General features: G+C 37.5%; 4 protein-coding genes across 6 annotated transcripts; 3 read left to right on the plus strand and 1 right to left on the minus strand.

Annotated features, from left to right (window-relative positions):
• The first annotated feature begins 7 nt into the window (after window positions 1-7).
• Window positions 8-8,843, plus strand: LOC149735104 (mitogen-activated protein kinase kinase kinase 7-like). 2 transcript variants are annotated; one of them, XM_089879771.1, is made up of 14 exons: window positions 8-179; window positions 518-740; window positions 1,204-1,342; window positions 1,700-1,787; window positions 2,400-2,492; window positions 2,637-2,767; window positions 3,122-3,298; window positions 3,582-3,717; window positions 3,971-4,043; window positions 4,757-4,840; window positions 6,546-6,678; window positions 6,859-7,058; window positions 7,499-7,647; window positions 8,176-8,843. In XM_089879771.1, exons 1-14 carry the CDS (start codon window positions 99-101, stop codon window positions 8,377-8,379), a joined length of 1,911 nt encoding a protein of 636 aa, XP_089735897.1. In that variant the 5' UTR covers window positions 8-98; the 3' UTR covers window positions 8,380-8,843. The 2 variants fall into 2 exon arrangements, with proteins under 2 accessions (XP_089735897.1, XP_089735898.1); XM_089879772.1 differs by lacking the exon at window positions 4,757-4,840.
• A 268-nt stretch (window positions 8,844-9,111) lies between these two features.
• On the minus strand, window positions 9,112-16,164 carry LOC149735105 (solute carrier family 2, facilitated glucose transporter member 5-like). 2 transcript variants are annotated; one of them, XM_089879786.1, is made up of 11 exons: window positions 15,970-16,164; window positions 15,562-15,693; window positions 14,978-15,130; window positions 13,981-14,092; window positions 13,370-13,491; window positions 12,557-12,657; window positions 12,045-12,192; window positions 11,401-11,595; window positions 10,817-10,964; window positions 10,357-10,514; window positions 9,112-9,712 (listed from the first exon to the last, which is right to left on the minus strand). In XM_089879786.1, exons 1-11 carry the CDS (start codon window positions 15,997-15,999, stop codon window positions 9,497-9,499), a joined length of 1,515 nt encoding a protein of 504 aa, XP_089735912.1. In that variant the 5' UTR covers window positions 16,000-16,164; the 3' UTR covers window positions 9,112-9,496. The 2 variants fall into 2 exon arrangements, with proteins under 2 accessions (XP_089735912.1, XP_089735913.1); XM_089879787.1 differs by lacking the exon at window positions 15,562-15,693.
• A 2,946-nt stretch (window positions 16,165-19,110) lies between these two features.
• LOC149735106 (mitogen-activated protein kinase 14-like) lies at window positions 19,111-23,055 on the plus strand. Its single transcript, XM_089879819.1, has one exon. It carries the CDS (start codon window positions 19,621-19,623, stop codon window positions 20,713-20,715), a length of 1,095 nt encoding a protein of 364 aa, XP_089735945.1. The 5' UTR covers window positions 19,111-19,620; the 3' UTR covers window positions 20,716-23,055.
• Window positions 23,054-24,375, plus strand: LOC149735107 (histone deacetylase complex subunit SAP18-like). Its single transcript, XM_089879854.1, has 3 exons — window positions 23,054-23,289; window positions 23,507-23,626; window positions 23,986-24,375. The coding sequence occupies exons 1-3, from the start codon at window positions 23,078-23,080 to the stop codon at window positions 24,125-24,127; spliced, it is 474 nt and encodes a 157-aa protein (XP_089735980.1). The 5' UTR covers window positions 23,054-23,077; the 3' UTR covers window positions 24,128-24,375.
• The last annotated feature ends 160 nt before the right edge of the window (window positions 24,376-24,535 follow it).

Here is a 24,535-nt window from a genome sequence, read left to right on the forward strand (position 1 = left end):
TTTTAAGTGAAGTTTGTTTCCTCATGGGCGCTATGCAAGTAGTGGTGTGACTTGGCTGAACTCTGATTGGATAACTTGTTGCTACGACAACTGTCGTCATGGCAGCGGTCACCCCTGTGATAGAACGACACCCGGGGTTTATCGAGGAAATCGATTATAATGAAATGGAACTGAAGGAGGTGATTTAAAATGCTATCAATTATTAAGACTACGATTTGTTAATAATCATATTTCTCTGTGAAAGCAAACTTAAAGAGAAGCTTTAGTTTTAATATTACTTCAAGATATAATTATATTGCTAAAAACGAAAACAATACTAAAAGTAACAAAACCCTGGTGTTAGGCCCAATCCTCACCTGAATCTTAGGACCCATGGTGTGCCATGCTGCGGAAACTCACTTGGCTATGTTCAAATATCATCTACGATGTAATGGTTTTAATGCTAAAATAACGAAAACAATACTAACAGTAACAAAATATGGCTAGCTTCAATTATCGTCTAATAAATTCTACGCAGGTGGTGGGCAAGGGTTCGTTCGGGGTTGTTTACTTAGCGATATGGCGCAACATTCAAGTTGCTGTAAAGATGATTGAATCAGAATCTGAGCGTATTGCGTTCATGACCGAGTTACGTCAGTTATCGAGAGTTTGTCACCCAAACATCATACGATTGTACGGAGCGTGCCGGAACCCCGTGTCACTTGTTATGGAGTTTGCAGAGTGTGGATCACTGTATAATTGTAAGTTCAATATTACTATAAAGCCCATGTGTGCATGTATTGACTATTTATATAAATATGCTCCTATATAGTTTAATAATAATGAGAAAGAGAAAAAACTTTACCCACTATATCAGTTTTTTAAGCCAATTGCTGCAAAGTGGTAATAAAAAGTAACATATGTCAACAGAGTAAAATGAATGTAGGTTATTTTATTGATGGAGCGGGGGCCACGGGTGTTGAGTGTTTCTGAAAGCCACGAACCATGAAAAGATGAATGAATAAAGAATGAATATAACTTACTTTATTTTTTGAATTTTTTTTTATGAGTGGATGATAATTTGGACAATCCATTAGTGACCACTGGGTTGGAGCAATTGCCGTTAAGTATCTTTCCCAAGGATACATACGCCCACAATAGTACAACAAGGATGTAAATTACTATTTAATCACTAACTTGTTTAATTCCCATCTTACCCCACAGTATTACATGGTCCAGGGAACCAACCCCATTACACATCAGGTCATGCCATGAGCTGGTGTTTGCAATGTGCTACTGGTGTACAATACCTTCATAATATGAAACCTAAAGCACTCATACACAGGGACCTTAAACCGCCAAAGTAAGTAACTGTAAGGTTAATGGTGTATAATTTTTCTACTGGAAATTCCATGCCAAATAAAAATGTTACAAAAAAACTGCAAAGCATGATTAAAACTCATTATGTACATAGTGTTTTTAACTAAAGGATGATCAACAAAAAAATCATCTTAGCGTTCGTGAATATGGGTTCCAAATTTGTTTTCTATTTTCATGGTAGTTTATTTTACATGATTTTTCAGTAACTTTGTGTCACATTTGAGCATGTCTATGAGTCTAATAGTCTAAACAATTTTTGATTTCTCGTTGGTATGCCTTAAGACAGTAGCTTGTTGGATAGTAACCCCATCAATTTAAATTTATCTCATTGTTTTTTCAGCTTATTATTGACGAATAATGGAACTGTTTTAAAAATCTGTGACTTTGGCACAGCATGTGACCAGCATACGCATATGACTAATAATAAGGTTAGTGGTCTATTGGGTATATTAGTTTTATGACATGAATAAGTTATTGAATATATATAACCTAACCAACCAAAAGTCATAACTGCTTATCCACACACTACAATAGCTTCAGCAACTCGACTGTGGGCATGGGAGTGGAAACCATGGATAAGTCACTCAAGTTCCCACCCATGAGGATATAAATGACCAAATCAACCAAAATCCATGTCTGCCTATCCCCACACTGCAATAGCTTCAGCAACTCGACTGTGGGCATGGGAGTGGAAACCATGGATAAGTCACTCAAGTTCCCACCCATGAGGATATAAATGATCAAACCAACCAAAAGTCATGACTGCTTATCCGCACACTGAAATAGCTTCAGCAACTTGACTGTTGGCATGGGAGTGGCAACCATGGATAAGTCACTCAAGTTCCCACCCATGAGGATATAAATGATCAAACCAACCAAAAGTCATGACTGCTTATCCACACACTGAAATAGCTTCAGCAACTTGACTGTGGGAATGGTAGTGCCAACAATGAATAAGTCAATAGCTATGTATATAACAAAGCATATATACCATAGATACTATACACACTATTAAAGGAGTTATTATATTTATGCGACAGGGATCCGCAGCATGGATGGCACCAGAGGTGTTTGAAGGTTGCCAATACAGTGAGAAATGTGACGTCTTCAGTTGGGGAATTATCCTTTGGGAGGTGAATATAATATTCTGTTCTGTATGGGTGAGGTCCTATGGTGAGGCCTGCAATGGGACCTGAGATTTAGACAAGAGATGGCTCATTACCTCAACACTGTAAATGCACATTCTATTTTATATATATTTTATAACCAACTCTCAGGTATTAACTCGTCGCAAACCATTTGATGACCTTGGAGGGCCAGCCTTTCGTATAATGTGGGCAGTTCATACAGGGGCACGACCCGACCTCATTCAAGGTTGCCCACAACCAGTGGAATCGCTCATGACAAGGTAGGGGGTTGAATGTATTGCTGTATTCTATATGGGTGGGTTGGCCCTTGTTTGAGGGAGGTTTTAGACCAGAGTTGTTCCATTACCCCAACAATGTATATGTACATTCTATTTTATATGCTTGTCCTGTGTTCTGTTTCATACACCTGCCCGCTTACAAGTTACCACGTATGTAACTTATTAATCTTCGCATGGCGGGCAACAGCAGTTGTTATAACACCGGTGTTCTGTGTCATACACTTCGTTTAGCTTATAAGTTACCACGTATGTAACTTTGTAGATAATTAGTTTTATTTGGAAAGCTACTACTTTTATTACATTGTTTGTGTAATTATTGTTATGTTTTATTCCAAGATGTTGGTCGGCGAAACCAAACGAACGCCCGAGCATGGATGAAATAGTCGTTGCTATGAGCGACCTTATGCAGTTTTTCCCTGGTGGGAATTCCCCCCTGAACTTCCCCTTACACGATAGTGACAGTATACCAAGTTCGGAGAGTAGTTCGTGTTACGACTCCAGTATTACTGACAGGTGGGTGCTTTTAGTTGTATATTTTCTTGTGGGTTTAAGTTTTTTTTACATGATGGTTTCTTATGGGTTGTCTAAGTACCCCCGAGGTATATAAAACAGAACACCATGTTATCGACTATCTAAGTACCCCCGAGGTGTATAAAACAGAACACCATGTTATCGACTATCTAAGTACCCCCAAGGTGTATAAAACAGAACACCATGTTAACGACCATTGTTGCCCCGCCATGCAAGAATAAATAAGTTAAATTACCTCATTATAACCCTATAACACACATTGCAGCACTCGAGAAAGTTACATGGGCACAATAAGCGATACAGTTCGTAAATCTGTGCACAATATTCACCCAACCGTGACAAACATTAGTAAAGTACGAGCTGCATCGTGTTCCCCTGTGTTGGGGAATCCCCGGGCCCAGGTGGGTTGTATGCAAATTAGTGATCCTAAATTGTATGCAAATTAGTTGATTTTATATCGTATGCAAATTAGTTGGTGTTTTTTATATTGTATGCAAATTAGATGACCCAGGGGTTTATAAAATGGTAAAATGATATTTTTTTATTAAAACACTTATATGAAATTAATAATAATATATTTGTGATTTTCCATACACTTAACATGCATCTTGTGCACCACCACCTGGTTGATTATAATTTATTCGTCCACCACAGGATGTCGCCGGAGATGCACGAGTTCGTTCAAGATCCCACACACCAGACCCACAGAAGAATCCTGACCCACAAGGTTTGGTGTAAATGTATCTATATGTGTTTATATAAGTAATATATGAATTTATGTACATGGTGTTTAAAAAGTCACTGTGTAGTGTTTCTATTCTATATGGGTGAAGTCCTTGTAAAGGACCTGGGATTTAGGCCAGATTTGGCCCAATACCCTAACACCCAGAAATGTGCACCGTTAGATTAGGACTGAAGTTTTTGTAGAAAATACATAACATTTACTATGTATTCCATTATATCACCCAATATATAATTTTTTGTTCAGCTTATATGCTTGTAGTTACAATTATACTCATTTCTCTTCTTAAAGTTCTTTTGGAATGAAAAACTTCCTAAACTATTTCCTAAGCTTCTTTACAGAAAATAATTACTGTGTTTGAAAATCTGGTTATAGTTACTGTCTTTTTAAAGTTACATTCTTTTTCAATCACTTGACTTTGTCACGGTTTTTAAATTTAAACTTTATTGAATGAGTTAGAATATTTTAACAATCTCATCCCAGATTCTGCTAATTCAAAAATGGCCTTTCACCATAAAGTTTTTTTAGATTTTGTTCAAAAAGTTAAAAGATAAGATTTTGTTCAATTTTTAATAAAAAAGTTTTTTGTTGAAAAAGTTTTTATTAAATTTTGAATATTTTTTTTTTTATAAAAGTTGAATAAATCGTGACGCCTTTCAATTTTAAACCTATCTTTACAACCCACCCAACCTACTAAGGCAAGAAGTATAAGAAGGGCCATCGACGGGCTTCTTCCTATGGAAACACATTAGAAATTCCATTTGATGCGATAAGAGATGGAGGTATTGATGCGTAATTGCAGCTGTAGACGGAGCTTAGTTCAATCTAACACAAATTAAAGGGTTTTAGTTATAGAGATTAATATTTTGTTAGTTAGTTGGTGGTCTTATAGTTTTTTAAGCTCACTGGAACGGTTTCCAGTAGTTGCAAGACACTTTTTAAACCCAGATTACAATAAATTGAGTTAAAGTGGGGGTGGGGGAAGATTGGACACCTTTTACCTCTATTATCTCGTCCGATTTGGTATTAAACAAAGAACATTCAAAGAAATATAAAACTGTATCCTCACGACTTCCATAGACTGCTGTTAATTTTTTAAAACAGGTTAAGAATATTCGGATATTATGTGCTAAAGGTGTCCCATCTTCCCCACCCTGCTATATTTGTCATCTCAACTAACTTATAGTACCAGAGAATTTACAATTCCCCGCTTAGTGTATATTCCTGTTAAACAAATATTTAATCCTAGTTGGAAGGTATAAGTCTGTTACCATTGTAGGGATAAAACCAACTATTCTAACTTTACACAGCTGATTTCAACACAATGCTCATATGCCACACCACGCTTGTATCCTCACATTCACTATATTGCATTCATATATAATTGTGGTTTAGTTTTTTTGATTTGTCGTAATTGTTTTATTTTAATCGGTGTTTGGTTTAATTTTTACTCAACACTAATTAGAATGCAGTGATTTGCAAACCAGTTAAAATACAGTGTCTTGATTTGATCTTCTGCAATTTAAATTAAAACATAATTGTAAGTTTTTATGTATTTTCAAAGTCTTAACTTAGCATTCTGGATTAATGAGCCAACTCTCACCAAAAACTTAAGTCCAATAGCATGCCTCAGATTCTTCCACTCCAATGCCAATGTATTAAGCTCCTCAGTTATTCTATGGGTGGAACACTATGGTTAGAATATACTTTGGTGATAGCACACTGGGTGTTGGGGTAATATACCCACATCCCAGGTCCCATGGCATGCCTCACTGTAGGACCTCCTCATATAGAATAGAATGTGTATATACAATGTTGGGTTAATGGGTCAACTCTGGTCTAAACCCCAGATTCCATAGCATGCCTCACTGTAGGACCTCCTCATATAGAATAGAATGTGCATATACAATGTTGGGATAATGGGCCAACTCTGGCCTAAATCCCATGTCCCATGGCATGCCTCACTGTAGGACCTCCTCATATAGAATAGAATGTGCATATACAATGTTGGGGTAATGGGCAAACTCTGGCACAAATTAGAATCTTGCCATTGCTTATTTAACCTAACTTAGGTTTAGAGTAATGGGTTAACTCTTATCCTAAAATATAAAGTAGTTTGTTCAACTTGATTATTTCCAGCCATTGCCCACAATTCAGCAGCACAAGCCATTATAATATTAATTACGAATTATTTCTGCACAATTGTTTGGTAGTCTACTAATATAACTTGTAGTAGATATGTTTCGTTCATAGAATTAAAATGACTGGTTTAGCGGTAATTCTCTTCTTTTCTTTTTTCAATTAATATGTTTTTTTTTTGCCAAAACAAAAAAGATAAATATTATTGGTAAATATGATGCCTACCACAAAAGCACCAATAGACTAAATAATATGCCTGGCAAAAACAGCCTACATTTATACAAAAATTTAACATTATTATGATGTCATAATGTGCATTCACCTCTAATAACAGCCATTATTTCTCAGCTTTATCAAAAGTTACAAAGTGTGAATCCCGGCGTCGATCTTCTCAAGACTTGATCGCAGAATTTGAGCAAACTACAATCACTCCACCTCGTACTCCTATCGGGTCACGATCAGGAAGTCCTTCCCCCGCCAAGTGAGTGTTTACAAACAACCCCTATTATTCTTTTAAAAATGCCCCCAATATATTATCAATATTGTGACGTATTTATCTTATTAAAAGGCCATAATTAATTCCAAACAAAACGTCCCGGAAACCCTTTTATTATTTGTTTTTTCCTCCGTGAACCCTTTTTTTATAACCCTCTTTTTACAGACAAGTCCTTAAACGTGTTCGTTCCGGTAACCCCTCACCCATATCGGTGGTGGTTCCCCTTGGCCCCAGCCCGCCCCTACCAACGCCGGGTATTCCCCCTGGCCCCACATCCCCCCAAACCACCCCAACGAACAACCGACCTGTATCATACACCAACCACATTCAAAGCTTCTACGACCCAAGGCACCAATTATCATCAGGTTGTTAATTTCTTAGTTTGTTCTTTAAAATTTTAGTAAAATTAGGGGAAGTAATAGCCCACAAAGTATCATGCATGGTAGGTAACTGGTAAGCAGGCACGGGGTGTATAAAACAGACCACCCGTGTTATAACGACTGTCGTTGCCCCGCCATGCAAGGATTAACAAGTTACATATGTGGTAACGTAAGCGAAGCGGCACAAGAATGGAACAGAACACCTGTGTTATAAAGACCAATGTACCAGGTTTGGCACCTGCAACGGAACTCTGTGTTTATAACACTACTTATATTTACCACCAACCACAACCATGCCAACCATTTACTGGCTTTTTATTCACTTTTTTATATTGTATGGCTGACAATTTGGAAAACCCATTAGTGGTTTACTAACAATTACACTCATGTGCTAACTGCTAACATATATGTACCACAACACCCAGGTTCTGACTCACAATGTGATTCCCTTCCACGAGCATACATTACATTGGAGCTCCATCTTCAGCCGTTACCTCCATCTACGTCGTCCAAAGAGTCGATGGCGATACATCAACAACACTGTATGCTGGCTGAGGATTATTTAAGGGTTCAGGTAATGAGGCATGCATTCTGGGCATTGGCATAGTGTTTAGCGCGCCTGCCTGTAACCCAGAGGTAATAGGTTCAAGGCTCGACGCTGCTACCATTGTGGGCATATGTGTCCTTGGGAAAGACACCTAACGGTAATTGCTCCAACCTAGTGGTCACTGGTGGATTGTCAAAATTATCAGCCATACATAAAAAAAATCCCATTAAGTAACATACATGGTAACTCGTAAGCTGGCAAGAGGTGTTAAACCTGTGTTTTTACGACTGTCGTTTTTCGGTCATGATGGATAAAGTTAGTTACATTATTAATATGAGCCATGGTTGGTGTGTTGGGAACCACTGTATTATATGGGCGTGGTTACTGAGGTCCTACAGCGTGACATGCATACATGGTAACTCGTAAGCGGGCGCGAGGTGTTTGAAACAGAACACCGTGTTATAACGACTGTCGTTGCCCTGCTATGCGTGGATAAATAAGTTATATTATATACGTTAATCATTCATTCACTATACTAACAAATGCATTCAACAGACGGAAATAGCTTTGCTTAAACAGCGAGGGGAGCAACTGAGGTTGGGTCTCGCTGATGATGAGCGAGAGAAAAGCGAGGACGATCGACTTAACGTCGAATATCAGCAATTGGTTGCTGAGAATACTTCTCTACAGAAGTGGTATGACAAGATGAAAAAGGACCTTGCAAGAGTGAGAGAGAACCAACATAAAACTAGAAATTAGAAAAAGGTACAAGCACTCTGTGTGGTTTAGTCACTCAACACTCTGGGTGTTGTGTTTAAGTTTCAGCACAAAATTTATCACTAATAAGTTATTTTACTTTGAAAATTCATTTTTGAGGCGAAATTTTTAAATTTCGGTTTACTGCTTTACATTTACCCCAATAATAATGTAGTTTATTCAAAATTATGATGTCACATTCCAGTTTTATATTTCCTTTGTTACAAAATAATCTATTTTAGGTGTAATTTACATGACAGATTTATAATGTGACATTTTTCGACGAAAATCATGAAAATTTTATTTGTTTTATTTCTAAAAAAGTTAGTTTACTAGTGTTGTTTCTTATGTAATGGTCCCCTTGTTTTTGTAAATATATTGCGCTTAAAATGGGACCAACATTGATCTTCCTTACTATGTTGTTTACATACTTTGGGATGCTTAATACAAGGTATAAACAAAACTAATGCTCACTTTTAAGTTATAACATGGGTGTCTTCTTATACACCAGACACATATGGTGTATACATACACCTCATGCTTACTGTCGAGTTATAACACGGGTGTCTTCTTATACATCAGACACACATGGTGTATTCATACACCCCATGCTCAATGTCGAGTTATAACATGGGTGTCTTACTGTCTTTTTATACACCAGACACACATGGTGTATTTATACACCTCATGCTCACGGTCGAGTTATAACATGGTTGTCTTCTTATACACCAGACACACAAACTATAAACGTTTATTGTCACATAAAAACTATAGATAGATTAATAGCAGTTAGGTGAATTAGCGCAGAAACAATTTTGTAATCTTTGGGTCTTCATGGGCTTATAGAATTCAATTGTAAAGTTAAATAAAACAGACCCATATTTAAAACATTATTCTATAAGGGTGAGGTCCTATGGCGAGGCATACTATGGGAAGTTGGGATTTGGACCAGAGTTGGCCCATTACCCATTTTGAAACAGTGTAACAAATGCAAAATCGGCATTTACTGCTGCCAGCTATGAGATCAATAATCTATGTTGTGTTTAAAGTCTGCTTTTGAGATCTAACACTGTTACAGTGTTTACAGACGTTTTTTTTCTCCAAAAGTCAGTGTTTCCATTCATAAAACAGTAATATTGTTGATTTCGTTTTCACTGAAACTTCTGTTGACAAACGCTATGGCTGAAGGCCTCCGTGAAGTGTTGCCAGATTTAAAAAAGTCTTCGATCTCCTCCATACTTCTGCCTTTGGTTTCCGGAACAAATTTATAAACGAACAACACTGTAGCGATCGCCACCGTCATAAAAGGTAACAGAACGTAGGAACCGAGGTATAACTGTTAAAGGAAAACATGGTTATTTTGGTACGTGGGAAAGCGACAGGCTTCAATATCTGGTAAGTTCATGCGGTAGCATACTGGGCGTTTGGAAAATGGATCGACTGTGGCACTAAATATTACACGTCGCATGGCTTGCCTTACTGTAAAACCTCACCATTATAGAAAAGAATGTGGGAATACAATGTTGGGGTAATAGGCCAACTCTGGCCTAAACCCCAGGTCCCATGGCGTGCCTCACTGTAGGACCTCACCCATACAGAATAGAATGTGCATGTACAATGTTGGGGTAATAGGCCAACTCTGGTCTAAACCCCAGGTCCCATGGCGTGCCTCACTGTAGGACCTCACCCATACAGAATAGAATGTGCATGTACAATGTTGGGGTAATAGGCCAACTCTGGTCTAAACCCCAGGTCCCATGGCGTGCCTCACTGTAGGACCTCACCCATACAGAATAGAATGTGCATATACAATGTTGGGGTATAATGGACCAACTCTGGCCTAAATCCCAGGTCCCATGGCGTGCCTCACTGTAACACGTCATATAAACGAGTATTATTTGGTTCTCCAACCTTGGCCGGGATTCGAACGCAGCCCCCTAGTTTCCCACCATCCATACCAACATTTATACTCATACTTACAAACATATAAGGCGTAGCAAAAGTAACGATGGTGAACGACAGCCAGAAGCAGAACACCGCCACCGTCATAACTCCTGGACGCGCTGATTGGTTGTTTAGCTCAGGCCCCATGACGTACGCGACAATGCCAGGACCAATGTTTACGCCGAGAATAAAACCTGCAACAAATAAAGTAAAGTGGGGTAAGATGGGACATGCGGCAAATAATGCAGGGCGGGGTAAGATGGGACTATTTGTATTTTCTTGTCCCGTTTGGCATTTGGTAGTAAACAAAGAACATTCAAGGAATTATAAAACCCTATCTCCACGACTCCTATAGACCGTTGTTAATTGTCTAAAACACGATCAAAATATTTGGATATTATGCGCTAAAGCTTCAGCAACTCCACATTTTAGTCTTCCACCAGCTTATGACGTACCACTAGCATCATGACGTCATTTCGTGACGTCATATACTCACCCAACGTTGCTACAATACTGACATACGACAACCATTCTGCTTGGTCATACAAAGCAAGGGAAACGGTGTACAGAATCGTGCTCATCACTATGATGAGGTTCCCGACCAATATGAGCGTCCTGCGGCCAAATCGTTCCGAAGCCAAACTCTGTAAAGTGAGACGACGAACAAAATTTCTTATTTGCCACTTCGGAAACGATAGCGAATATCATATTAATAAAAGAATGAAGAGAATGGAATGAACAGTAAAACAATAGTTGTTGGAACACTCTATGGATAAAAGGAACAGAAAAGAGTATCAGAGTTAAACAGCGCCGCTGTTGCAATCAAAATTATTCTTGCCCAAGAGACATATAGTAGGGTGGGGTAAGATGGGACACCTTTTCATTCTACTTTCTCGTCCAGTTTGGCATTAAACAAAAGAATATTCAAAGAATTATAATACCGTATCCTCACGACTCCCATGGACTGTTGTTTATTGTTTAAAACACGATCAGTATATTTCGATATTATGTGCTAAAGGTGTCCCGTCTTCCACACTACTATATAAAGGCATTCATTGTCTAACTACAGCCGTTACTTACCGAAGTCGAAGCGACAACGACTTGCGCTGCTACGACACCCAGAGATACATAGCTTACTATAGAGTGTGGAATGCCAGCTGTTAAAAACACGGTGTTAAGATTGAACTGGACTCCGTTAATGCCGGTCAGTTGTACGGATGCAAGAACGACTGTGGTACATGCTAGTTGCCATCGCAACGATCGTGACGTCAGAACCTGACGTCAATAAATATGTAGACGAATCCAAAACAGATTTAAAATATTGAATAAGTTTCATTATGGAACTGTATCTTAATGGCGCTTTAGCTGTGTCTTGTCTATAATGCTACTTATTTGTCCTCATACATGTTGGACAACAACAGTCGTTATAACAAGGGTGTTTTGTTTCATACACCTCGTGTACGAGTTAGCACGTGTAACTTATTTATCCTCGCATAGCGGGGCAACGACTGTCGTTATAACACGGGTGTTCTGTTTCATGCACCTCGTGCGCGCTTACAAGGTATACCACGTATGTAACTTACTTATCCTCGCACGGTGGGGCTATGACAGTCTTTATAACAAGGGTGTTTTGTTTCATACACCTCGTGCCCGCTTACCACTTAGGGAAAATTGTGGGTGATTGTTTCAACAAACCGAAGAGCTCAATACACATGACGTCATACCTGCTTCACGGTCAAGATCTTTACTGTCGTGACGTCATCAGCTAAAACTTTAAGATCATCAAGTTCTTTGTCTACGTCATCAGTTCCTCGTAACTTGGTGAGGATGTGACGCGTCATTGCTTCGTCCTTACACGTCATAAGTGTGTATCTGAATATAACAGCAGATATAGCTGCATACGTGGGCAATTCCTCCAACCCAGTGGCCACCAATGGTTGTCCAAAGTTTTAGCCATTAGTAAAATAATTTACTTCAAAATTACATACATGGTAACTCATAGGCGGACACGAGGTGTAAGAAACAGAACACCTGTGTTGTAATGGCCATCATTGCCCCGCCATGCGAGGATAAATAAGTTACATTCATTCACTCAAGACACATTTATAACACCACAGCTCGGCGCCGCAGAGCTAAACCTATACTTTTACGGCTTACAGTATACGAGCCTGATTTGGATAACTCTGGAATGATAAACGAAACGGCCAAAACCAAAGCCTTCGTGTTCGAGTCTCACCTTGGGCTGTCCGGGATCCATTTGATATAAGATAGAAAGACAAGAGTTGGAACAACAGTGAGGGCGAAAAGATATGGCCACCCGGATTTTGTTCCCAACACCTATGTGGAAAAAGGGCCGTAATTATATTTCGGATCTATAATGAGCACGGGAGTGCCAACCATGGTTAAGTCACTCAAGTTCCCACCAACAAGCATATAAATGACCAAACCAATCAAAAGTCATGTCTGCTTATCCACACACTGCAATAGTTTCAGCAACTCGACTGTGGGCATGGGAGTGGCAACCATGGATAAGTCACCTAAGTTCCCACCAACAAGGATATAAATGACCAAACCAACCAAAGGTCATGTCTGCTTACCCACACACTGCCACAACAACACGTGAGGCTCGTTGTGAGATTGTATGCACAACTTACACTACCGCCAACATAATGTTTACAATTACCGAAATAGAGCGGGCAATTCCAATCTACCCCATGTGCAAATATTTGATTTATTATGACTAATTGTACTTGTTAAAACTATTTATCGATATTGGTCACTTTCATGGGAAAATGTGTCCTTAACGGCAATTTCTTTAACCCAGTTGTCACTAATGGGTTGTCCAAATTATCAGCCATACACACGGACAATTACTGATAAAGTTACATACGTGGTAACTCGTAAGCAAGCATGAGGTGTATGGAACCGAACATCCCGTGTTATAACGACTGTTGTTGTCCGCCATGCAAGGATAAATGAGTTGAATTTATTTATTCGCTTGGGCCATTACCCCACACTTTATCAACAACACCAGTTTACGTTACTACACCTCTTTTAGACCGAGAGCATTTCCAACCACGGTCCCAATACCAATCGCTACGCCGAACATTCCCCCCACTGGTCCCCGCACAACAGGGGACGAAATCTCTGAAACGTAAATTGGCCCAATTCCTGTGAAAATAAAGTTCAAATAATTTGGTGCGAAATAGTGAGTATGGGGTTTATAAATACTTGTGTGTTTGGTTTGAGCATGAGGTGTATAGTGGGTTAGGGGAAGATGGGACACTTTTAGCGCATAATATCTAAATATCCTGTTCGTATTTAAAACAATTAAAAACTGTCTACGAGAGTCGTGATGATACGGTTTTAAAGTCTTTGAACTTCTTTGTTAACAACCGAATGGGACGAGAAAATCGAATGAAATAGTGTCCTATCTTACCCCACTCTACTATATGAATACACCATGTGTGTCTGCTCTACAAAAAGACACCCATGTTGTAACTCGACAATGAGCATAAGGTGTATAAATACACCATGTGTGTTTGGTGTATAAGCAGACACCCATGTTATAACTCGACAGTGAGCATGAGGTGTATGAATACACCATTTGTGTTTGGTGTATAAGAAGACACCCATGTTATGACAGTGAGCACAACGTACCAATTCCTATTGAGCAGTAAGCTCCCAGGAAAAATCTGCCAATAATAATTGCCTCGTATGACCTCATAAGAACCGATAGTGACGTCAGCAAAGTTGATATTATTGAAAGGATCTGTAATAAAAGCAGTTTTAAATTCTAAAAGTTCAAACTCCTAATAATCTGCCTGTGTTTTAAATATTGGCCTTTTACAAAGACTGTCGTGCCTACTTTGCCCTAAATCGCAGGTCCTATGCTGGCATGCCTTACTGTAGGACTTCTCTCATATAGAATGTGCATATACAATGTTGGGGTAATGGACCAACTCTGGTCAAAATCCCAGATCCCCCTTACCGTGTATCGCCGTTGAACCTCACCCATATAAAATACAAGCCCAAAAATTATACTGTCAGGCCACAAGGAAAAGTAAATGCCATTTAACCATTAATTAAACACCCACGCCACCCTAATATATACTCACGGTGGTCGCACGGGTTCAAAGTCAAACCTAAACTGTTCCGCAAATATTTTCTTACAGTTTAAACAAAGTTTGGTTCTGAGTTCAAACCGCGGCCAATGCTGTGGCATAAGATCCATGGTTATTAACAGATTAGTTAGGTTTGTACCATTACAATAAGTGATGTAGACGCTTATATTCTTTGTGCGTGAGGTCCTGGAGCTGAAATTTAGGCCAGATTCGGCCCATTACCCCGATATTGTATATGCACATTCTATACGAATGAGGTCCTACAGTGAGGCATCACGCCAGCATGGGACGTGGGATGTAGGGCAAAGTTGGTACACTATAAACCTAAAAATGTCAAGGCGTTTATAAAGGAATTGTATCTTTTATTATTATACAATTAATTGGACTTCATTTTTGTCAGTTACGTTTTCGTAGCACCAGATTCTTACTGTATTTCTTTACACAAGAATCGTCCAACTCTATGAGCACCAGATCAGGGTCAGATTTGCGGAATTTTTTACACTTACTAACTCCCTTATATTTAACGTTTTTACCTGAGTGTATATCATACTTTTCCTAGGTCCAAGTCGTGACAATAATGGCCGCACCAGCATTGAGCCGAAGACGCCGCCTAGCGGGAAGAAAGTTTCCGTCAAAACCCACAGAAGTTCCTCCGTTTCAATGCTTAGTGGGTTTCCATATCTTTCCTGTGCAGTTGGTAAGGTATCACGACTTTTGTAGGAACGAATGAATGTACACCTATGTAGCTTATTTGTTCTCGCATGGCGGGGCAACAACAGTCGTTACGGATGTTTTGTTTCATATACACCTCGTTCCCGCTTACGAGTGACCGTGTATGTAACTTTGTTGGTGATTGTTGTAGGGATGAAACTTGTTTTATCCTCACGGTTAACGATAGTCGCTACTCGTAAGCGGGCACAAGATGTATATATATGTGGGACATCTTAGGCACATAATATCCAAATATCCTGCTCGTGTTTTAAACAATTAACAACGTTCTATGGGAGTTCCATAAATACAGATCTATAATTTTTTGAATGTTCTTTGTTTACTACTAAATGGGACGGGAAAATGGTACAAAAAGGTGTACCATCTCCCCCCACCCCACTGCACTTACCATATGCGACTGGTTATAAAACTCCATCACAGGTTCTGCCACTGAGTTGGTCGTACCGATACTGTATCCGTACGGAAAGATAAAACATACTGGACAAAGAATGGCTGGGATCAAGGCGTACCTCGTCACCATCTGTGGAATATAACGTGAGTTTATGGAGTCACTAATGTGTTGTCTGGAACGCCAATCATTTATAAAGACAAAAATATTCGCTCATAAATTTAAGCGGGAACGAGGTGTATATGAAACAGAACACCCATGCAACGACTGTCGCAAATTATAAAACATCAAATAAAAAGCGTGCTATACCAAATATACATTCTACACCCACCATAAGTTACACAATCAACCGGAAAACGACAGTCGTTAAAATACGCTTTAAATAAATATCAATTTCAAAATGCTTACCTGAGAGCTGTCCAACTTCTTTTTATTCATGGTGGTGTAACATCCCAGGTACGCTACATACACAGTAGCAGCCAGTATAACTTATTACACTTCACGTTCATTTACCTAACTCATGCTATAACTGCGTGTCTAGCTAATTGCTTTACTCCGCTTGTTAAACATTTACTTCTGAATGTATAGAAACAAAGGACGATTAAGTGTTCGCAATGTTGGTTCAATTACTGCAGTTGTTGAAATGATTATAACAGGCATAAGGTATGTCAAACTTGTCAGCGTTTGAATTTAATCACTAATGGTTTACCCATATGTGTGTTAAGTCATGTCTGCTAATCTACACACTGCAATAGTTTCAGCAACTTGACTGTGGGCATTTGAGTGGCAACCATGGATAAGTCACTCAAGTTCCTACCCACGAGGATATAAATGACCAAACCAACCAAAAGTTATGTTTGCTTATCCACACACTGCAATAGCTTCAGCAACTCGACCGTGGGCATGGGAGTGGCAACCATGGATAAGTCACTCAAGTTTCTACCCACGAGAATATAAATGACCAAACCAAACAAAAGTCATGTCTGCTTATCCACACACTGCAATAGATTCAGCAACTTGACTGTGAGCGTGGCAACCATGGATAAAACGTTCGTTTACCGTAGCATATTACTGCCCGTATTGTTATACTGTCTGTGACTAACTTCCTATTTTATGTCTTATTTTCAATATAGCAACAAACATAAACGCAAACCAGATTTATATTATTTTAAACATTGATAATACTTTAGTTGTAATTTACCCGAAACAAAAAAAAGTAAAAGCGGTTTCACATACTCAGTAATGTTTCAAAATAAGCCGATGTTCTCGTTTCGATACGAACAGTTTGTTGAAAATGTTTTTATTTTTACCGAAAAAATCGTAGATCGTTTCCGGTCGTGCTTATTTTGAATTCAATATCACCCACAGAGCAATATAGGTCTACATGGTAACATGTAAGCGGACAAGAGGTGTATGAAACAGAACACCTGTGCTGTAACGATTGTCGTTGCCCCACCACGCGAGGATAATCAAGTTACATTTATTCGTTCATTTAATACCAACCCGTGTTAGCTATGGCAACGTAATATGTTTGGTAAATAGTTTCGTTTGTAATTCTATTTATATTTCGGTTTCGGGTGCAAAGTCAAATCAGATTTGTAAATGTTTTCTTATAGTATAAATAAAGCACACTGAACGAAGTATGAATGTAACTTACTGTATCCTCGCGTGGCCGGAAAACGACAGTCGTTATAACACGTGTATTCATACACTTTGTGCGAGTTACCACATATGTTACTTCGTTAGTATGTTCCACTCAGGAGTTTAATTAGACTTTGCTTGGAGTCAAAGTTAAATGTGTTATATTAGTATGGCGGGTGGTGAGTCAATGTTTTATTTGCCATAATAGGCTACCATTTGATTTTTGATTGCAAACAAAGAATATTTACAACATCATATAACCGTATCCCCACAACTCTAAAATGGGATGTGAATTGTTAAAACACGATCAAGAAATGTGGGATTTAGCTACCGGTATCCCATCTCGCCTCACAGCAGCACTATAACACAAATTTGCATTACAGTCGTATACATCTGTTAAACTTATAAACGCTTCGGTCAATAAGGTGGCCGATTTATAACATAGGTGTCTTTTTATAGACTACACCTGTCATACATATTGTAGAGGGTGGTCATAAATGGTTGTTCTTCTCTACGCGCGCTCTATCGTAAACCTCATCCAAATGATTGAAATAACTAGCACACAACTCAACAAATTATTGACTTCTTTATTGACGAGACAACGGTGGCGGAGAACAACGCACGAAACAGTATTCATGAAAAGACGTGTCCAATATTTGGGCAACCATTTTATAATAGAAACACACACGGTAAAAGGTAAATAAAACGTCCAGTTAGTACGCCTTAATTATTGTACTTTGAGCTTACGCAAAGAAGACGTAAATTCACACGGTTGCCATAATATTAGACACGAAAAACGGTTACTAGAGAGACGTAAGTTGTACACGTTCAATCTCGATACTTCACTATATTATGAGGTAAAATTAAAGATGAAATCAACTGCTTCCCCATATCAACCACCACATTTACACGGTTGCCAGAAAATTGGACACGAAAAACCGTTTATTAGAAAGACGTAAGTTGTAGATATTTAGTCTCGAGACTTCAGTATATTTGTTGTAGAGTAAAATTAAAGATTAAATCTACTGCTTCCCCATATTAACCATCACATTATGGTATATTGAAGAAGTTCTATTACCTAACTTATCGCAAATGAAATTTATTCGACGCTGGTAAAGATTATTTACGGTCGTGCGACAAACTTTTCTGGGTATATTTAATAGTAGGGTAGGGGAAGATGGATCTTGAGCATACGGTTTAATAATTCTTTAAATTTTTTTTTTCGTTTTTACCACCAAGTTGGACGATAAAATGGGATGAAAAGTTGTCCCGTCTACCCCCACAGTACTATAAGTTTATTTTCTCTTTCTTATTGATTTCGTAACAACCGTGGCTAATTATTAGAGCTATGCTCTCTTGTTACTTTTCAGTTTAATTATATTTGAAGCTGAAAAAGAAGTTTATATTAATATTTGAAAATTTCTGAAATTATTAAAATGTTAAATCAACTGATATAGTGTTTAATCAGCCTACAATATTGGTTTACACTTTCTGTAAAAGCTGTTCCCCAAACAGAAACGAAAATTTTTTTTTAAATATTTTATCTCATTTTGCCGCACGGTGACGCAATTTAAAACAATTTAATTCAGGGGTCGAAAAGTTTAATCATGTAATTAACGTTAAGTTCCTGTTTTATAATTAGAACTAAGGTCTAGATTTAGGAAATTGCTTAGTAATTAGCTATTACGGGTAACAATTTATAAGTCTGGTTTAATTGTAAAATGAGATTTTAATTTTTCGCGATTCAGTTCAAATTTTGCAGACGTACTAACTTTAGAATACGTGTTAAGAATATTTTGCTAACTGTTGTGGCTTTTTTCGCTAAAGTATCGACTTATATTATATATATTGTTTTATATTTGCTAGGAATTTTTTTGGTGCATTTTGTGATGTGCAAAATAGTTGGCAGAAATTATAAATAACAAAATGTACTTTTATTTTATTTTAAATTTGTTTTGTAATATCAAACCTGATGTATAATTAAATTAATCTTAAACTTGACAGTTTAGAATACCAACTTTGTCAGGAATCTTATTTATTTTTATATCTTCCGGCAGACAAAATTCGGGTTAAAAAGTAATTTAATTAAAATTATCAAAAAGCGCAATTGTTTCAGCCCCAAATTTAAAAAAAATAAAACTTGTTAGCAGTAAATACTAACCTGCCATATTTAATCTGCTAACTCCATTCTCATTGGTTAATTTATCTGATCTTCATATCGTATTCGAAGAGTAAAAACTTAATATATAGTATCTTCCCCCACTCTACTATATTATGTTTAACTTAAAACTAAATTAAATTGAAATTAAATTTAAATTAAAGCCATAAATTAAATTTTAACATCTTGGTTAGCAAGTAGATCTTGCTAGGAATATTTTAAAGTTTATTTTTATTAAAAATTATCAAAACATTAACAAAATGGCTGAAATGACAAACAACATGGCGAGCATAACGTTCAACCATTATGAGTTGAATAAAACTGACTGGGAGGTTCCTTCAAAGTATGAGGACTTGATCCCTATAGGCTGCGGTGCTTATGGGAGTGTGTGTTCTACTTATAACTCTGAGCTTAAAATGAGAATGGCCGTCAAAAAGTTGGCAAGACCGTTTCAATCTGTGACGCACGCTAAGCGAACATACAGGGAACTGAGGTTACTGAAACACATGCATCATGAGAATGTTATCGGGCTGTTGGACGTCTTCACACCAGCTACTACATTGGAGGGATTCACGGACATGTACCTCGTCACACACTTAATGGGCGCAGACCTTAACCAGATCATAAAATCACAGAAGTTGACAGACGACCACGTCCAGTTTTTAATTTATCAAATCCTAAGGGGTTTGAAGTACATTCACTCTGCAGGGATCATACATCGAGATCTCAAACCAAGCAATATAGCAGTGAACGAAGACTGTGAACTGAAAATTCTTGACTTTGGTCTGGCTAGACTCACAGATGACCAAATGACCGGATACGTTGCAACGCGATGGTATAGAGCGCCTGAAATTATGTTAAACTGGATGCACTACAACCAGACTGTAGATCTATGGTCTGTTGGTTGCATTATGGCCGAGCTGCTCACTGGAAAGACCCTATTCCCGGGCTCTGATCATATTGACCAGTTAAAGTCAATAATGAATCTTTGCGGGACGCCGAGAGAGGATTTATTGGAGAAAATAATCTCGCAATCGGCGAGAAATTTCATCAAAACGCTTCCCATAATCCCTAAGAAGGAATTTGTCAATGTTTTTGTCGGCGCCAACCCCAAAGCCGTGGACCTGCTTGAAAGAATGCTGGTGCTTGACACTGATTGCCGACTAACTGCCAGCGAAGCGCTACAACACCCCTACCTTGAGAAGTTCCACGACCCCGATGATGAACCGAGCGCCCCACTGTACGACAAATCTTACGAAGACGCAGAAATATCGATTGATGAATGGAAACAGCTAGCGTACGATGAGATTATAAACTTTGAATTTTCGCCGGATCTTATCGCTGATTTCCAGTGAAAATTCCTTTAAGACGATATATATGTGCACTGGCCTAAATGCTTAATTTTATTTGTTTATTTTTATTGGATTAGGATCAGTTGTATTTTTTGGCATATTGTTGGATTTTTGTGTATTATGTAACTTTATGCATATGCTGTTTCCAAACCACAGCATAACCACGGTATTATAATTTCATGCAGTGGCGCAGCCAGAGGGGGAGTTTAGGGGGTCGCGACCCGCGACCCCGCCCTTTTAAACCAAAAAAAATAATAATTAAAAAAAATCTTTTGAAAATTTTTTATTAAACCGCCCCTCTTATTTTTTTTCTGGCTGCGCCACTGATTTCCTGCATTATTGTAATGCATGTTTGCTTCCAATTAGCTATAAGAATATAATAGTTACTTTTAAATACCAAGACGAATTTTAAGCTCAAATGTTTGAGTTAGTTTGACCATATTAATAATGTAAAAGCTTTTTTTTTCTAAATGTTTATAATTTTACACCCACCAAGCTTCTGTACCTTTAATATTTAGTTGACTTTTACTTTGGGAGGTACTTTGAAATTTAGGAGGTTTTTTTAAACAGTCAATATAAGAATTTTAACTCCTAATAGTTAAGTAATGGCAGATATATGATTAGGAATTTTAACTCAGAACAAAGTTGTCTTTTATATTTTGTTCATTTTATTAAGAGTATATTTTATCAGGCTATCTTTGAATGAACAATCTTTATGTATATTCTTGTAATTATCGCTTCATAATGATTAACGTATTTGCTTTATGATGTCATAGGTCCCCTTTGCTTACTAACTTTGCAACTTAGCAGTTTTTTGAATGGTTTTTGTGTATCCTGTTTTACACCTTGGAACTAGTCTATTTTCAACAGTTGCGTTTCTAAAACAAAATATTTATAACTGGTGCGTAATGATAATAATAGCATAATAGACAGACACTGTTCTAAAGTTGATATTTTTTGAACTTTCAAATATTGTTGCACTATTCATAGGCACCAAACTTTATAAAATTCAGGGGAGGCAAGGATAGCCCACACTTCCACCCCAGGTTTGGTTTCTTTTGCACTAATTATGTTGAAATTATTAATTGTTAAATTGTCGCTTAATTTTTAAAACTGACATATATTTTTTTGCATTGTCAATCAAATATTACAACGGTGCCTTTGTTTGATTTGGAGCAAAATGTCTAAAATATCCCAGTTTTTAATCTAAAACCTAATTTTAAAATCCCCCCTCAAAGTCATTTAATTTGCAACAAATCATTAAAACACAAAATAGCAATATTATATTAGGGTGAAAATTGTCATTTTACCCTCCAATAATTTTGGCTTTGTCAGTCTATGTTGTCTACTAATATTTACGAGTTAAGGCTTTTCCAACTTTTCACAACGAAAAAATTTTCCAACTTGTTAAAACCAGTTTATGTACCAAACCATAGGCATGCCATGTTCTCTCTAGCTGTTTCTGCCTTTTCTTTGCCAAATCTTTAAAACAAGCCCATATTTTAATTCTACTGAAAATAGTTTGAGTAAAACTTTTAAAGGATAAATCCAGCTCTTGTGGTTTTGCAATATTATTGTTATTGTTTCCATCTTTGCGTGTTTCCGTGTTCGCTTCCACACAAGTTTTAGTTCTCATAACATGAAATCTTAAATAGAACGACTGTTAAATCTTACAACCTAAATAAAATTGTACAGACTACGTCTTAAATAATGTAAACGCACATGTTTAAAAATGCTTAAATAAAACTAAACAAACATTTATTGTAAATAAAACTCTTAAGATAAAAGTTAAAATGGTGTTATCTCAAAACCTAAATAAAAACGTACACAATTGGCAGTTTAAATTATGCAAACAAACATATAAACATTTTTAACTTTAAATATTTATTTCCTTGTACATTTCTTAAGATAAAATCCAAAATAACAGCACTGTCACATGTCACGTCTTACAGCCCAAAATAAGATTAAAAAATGACAGTTTAAAACACACTTGTGTCTAAGTTGTAATTGTGACTTTTTTGAGTTGTATGTTTTTACTGGTATTTGACTATTTGTATAGAAGTTTATTTTTCTGTCATTTTATTTCGTACAATCTTTTAAATGCATGGTTTCATTGTTAAAATATAATGGTCATTGTTAAACTACAATCAATCTGTGAAATTCAGTCTTTAATATGTGTTTCATAGATATTGGTATTATGTTAGTTAATGTACGAAATGGGCATATAAAAACTTGCATGAGTTGTTTAAAAGTCCGCTAATATAATGTTTCTATATTAAATTGTATATTGTTTCTATTTTAAGCTTGTATAATGTTTCTATTTTTCGCACTTTTTCTCGTTAGGTCATAGGGATTTTAAGTTAAGATGCCTCAAGGTAGAATTGAAGACAGATTGCGCAGTGTTGCACAAGATGCACCAGTGGTGCCCGAGAAGGTCATAGAGACCAAACCGGTCGACCGGGAAAAGACGTGCCCTCTACTGCTTCGTGTGTTCGTTTCAGACAACGGTAGACATCATAGAATGGAAGAATTTTCAAGAACCTCGTTGCCAGGAAATGAACTTCAAATATATACATGGTGTGTGGGGAATGAGTGTAACGTATTTATCCTCACATGGTAGGGCAATGACAGTCGTTATAACATGGGTGTTCTGTTTCATACACCTCGTGCCCGCTTACGTGTTACCATGTGTGTTACTTAGTGGGTGATTAATTTTTGGGATTTTTTACGACACGCCTTGAACCCATTAACTCTGGGTTAGAGGCAGGCATGATAACCACTGTTGTTTTTCCAGGATGGATGCCACACTTAAAGAATTAACAAGCTTAGTCAAAGAAGTACGACCAGATGCAAGAAGAAAGGGGACCACATTCAAGTTTGCTGCAGTATATCCTGGGACCATGGGCAGATACAGGTATTACTGTGCATTGAATATACTTTGCCCTCAATAGGGTCTGATTGATAAGGAATAAAAAAGGGTAATGGACCAATAAGCCTACATACCACGCCTCACTGGAGACTTCACTCATACAGAAGATACTGGGCAACAAGTATCTGGCTTTAGGTGTGGCTTACCAAAGGACCTCACCCTTATAAAACTGGGTAGAAACAGTTTATGTATTGTAATAGTTACAATTACTGTAACACATTAAGTATTATCTACACCATTAGTATTATCATATAACACAGGATATATTATCATATAGCTATCTAAATATTATGCTTCCCAAAGAGGGAATTGTAACAATAACATGACACTTCCTTATGCTGCAGGTTAAAGGACATTGGACAGACCGTCGGCGGGCATAAGGGCCCTGATGACGCCATTAGTCTCGCTTCTCAAAAATTCCAAATCGGAAATTTTATGGACATAGCAATTTCACTGCCGCGAGATCAAAGGCAGCAGCGGTATTAACAGACTTGTTTGTAATGAATCGTGATTATTGATCAACAAAGAAGAAACATTTCACATGTTTTCATTCAACTATATTTTAGCAGTTGACCCAAAGTTTTTTGTATCAATTCAAAATGGGGATTGTCACCCAAATTCTGGAAATTTTGTGCTGAAGTAATGCTGCTGGTCCGCTATTGTGACAATTTACAATCATTCTAACATGGCTTTATAAAACGAAACGGTTTTTAATAAAAGATGAGAAAATTTTCCATGATGAGTTGTGTTTCTTATGTAACCTAAACTTGGGCCTTCTTGTGTAAAATAGAACGCCTGTGTTATAACGACTATCATTGCCTCGCGAGGATAAATAAGGTATATACATGGTGACCTCGCACAAGGTGTATGAAACAACACCTGTGTTATAACAAC

The sequence above is a fragment of the Ciona robusta genome, chromosome 6, assembly GCF_009617815.1.
Source record: "Ciona robusta chromosome 6, ASM961781v2".
Classification (NCBI taxonomy): domain Eukaryota; kingdom Metazoa; phylum Chordata; class Ascidiacea; order Phlebobranchia; family Cionidae; genus Ciona; species Ciona robusta.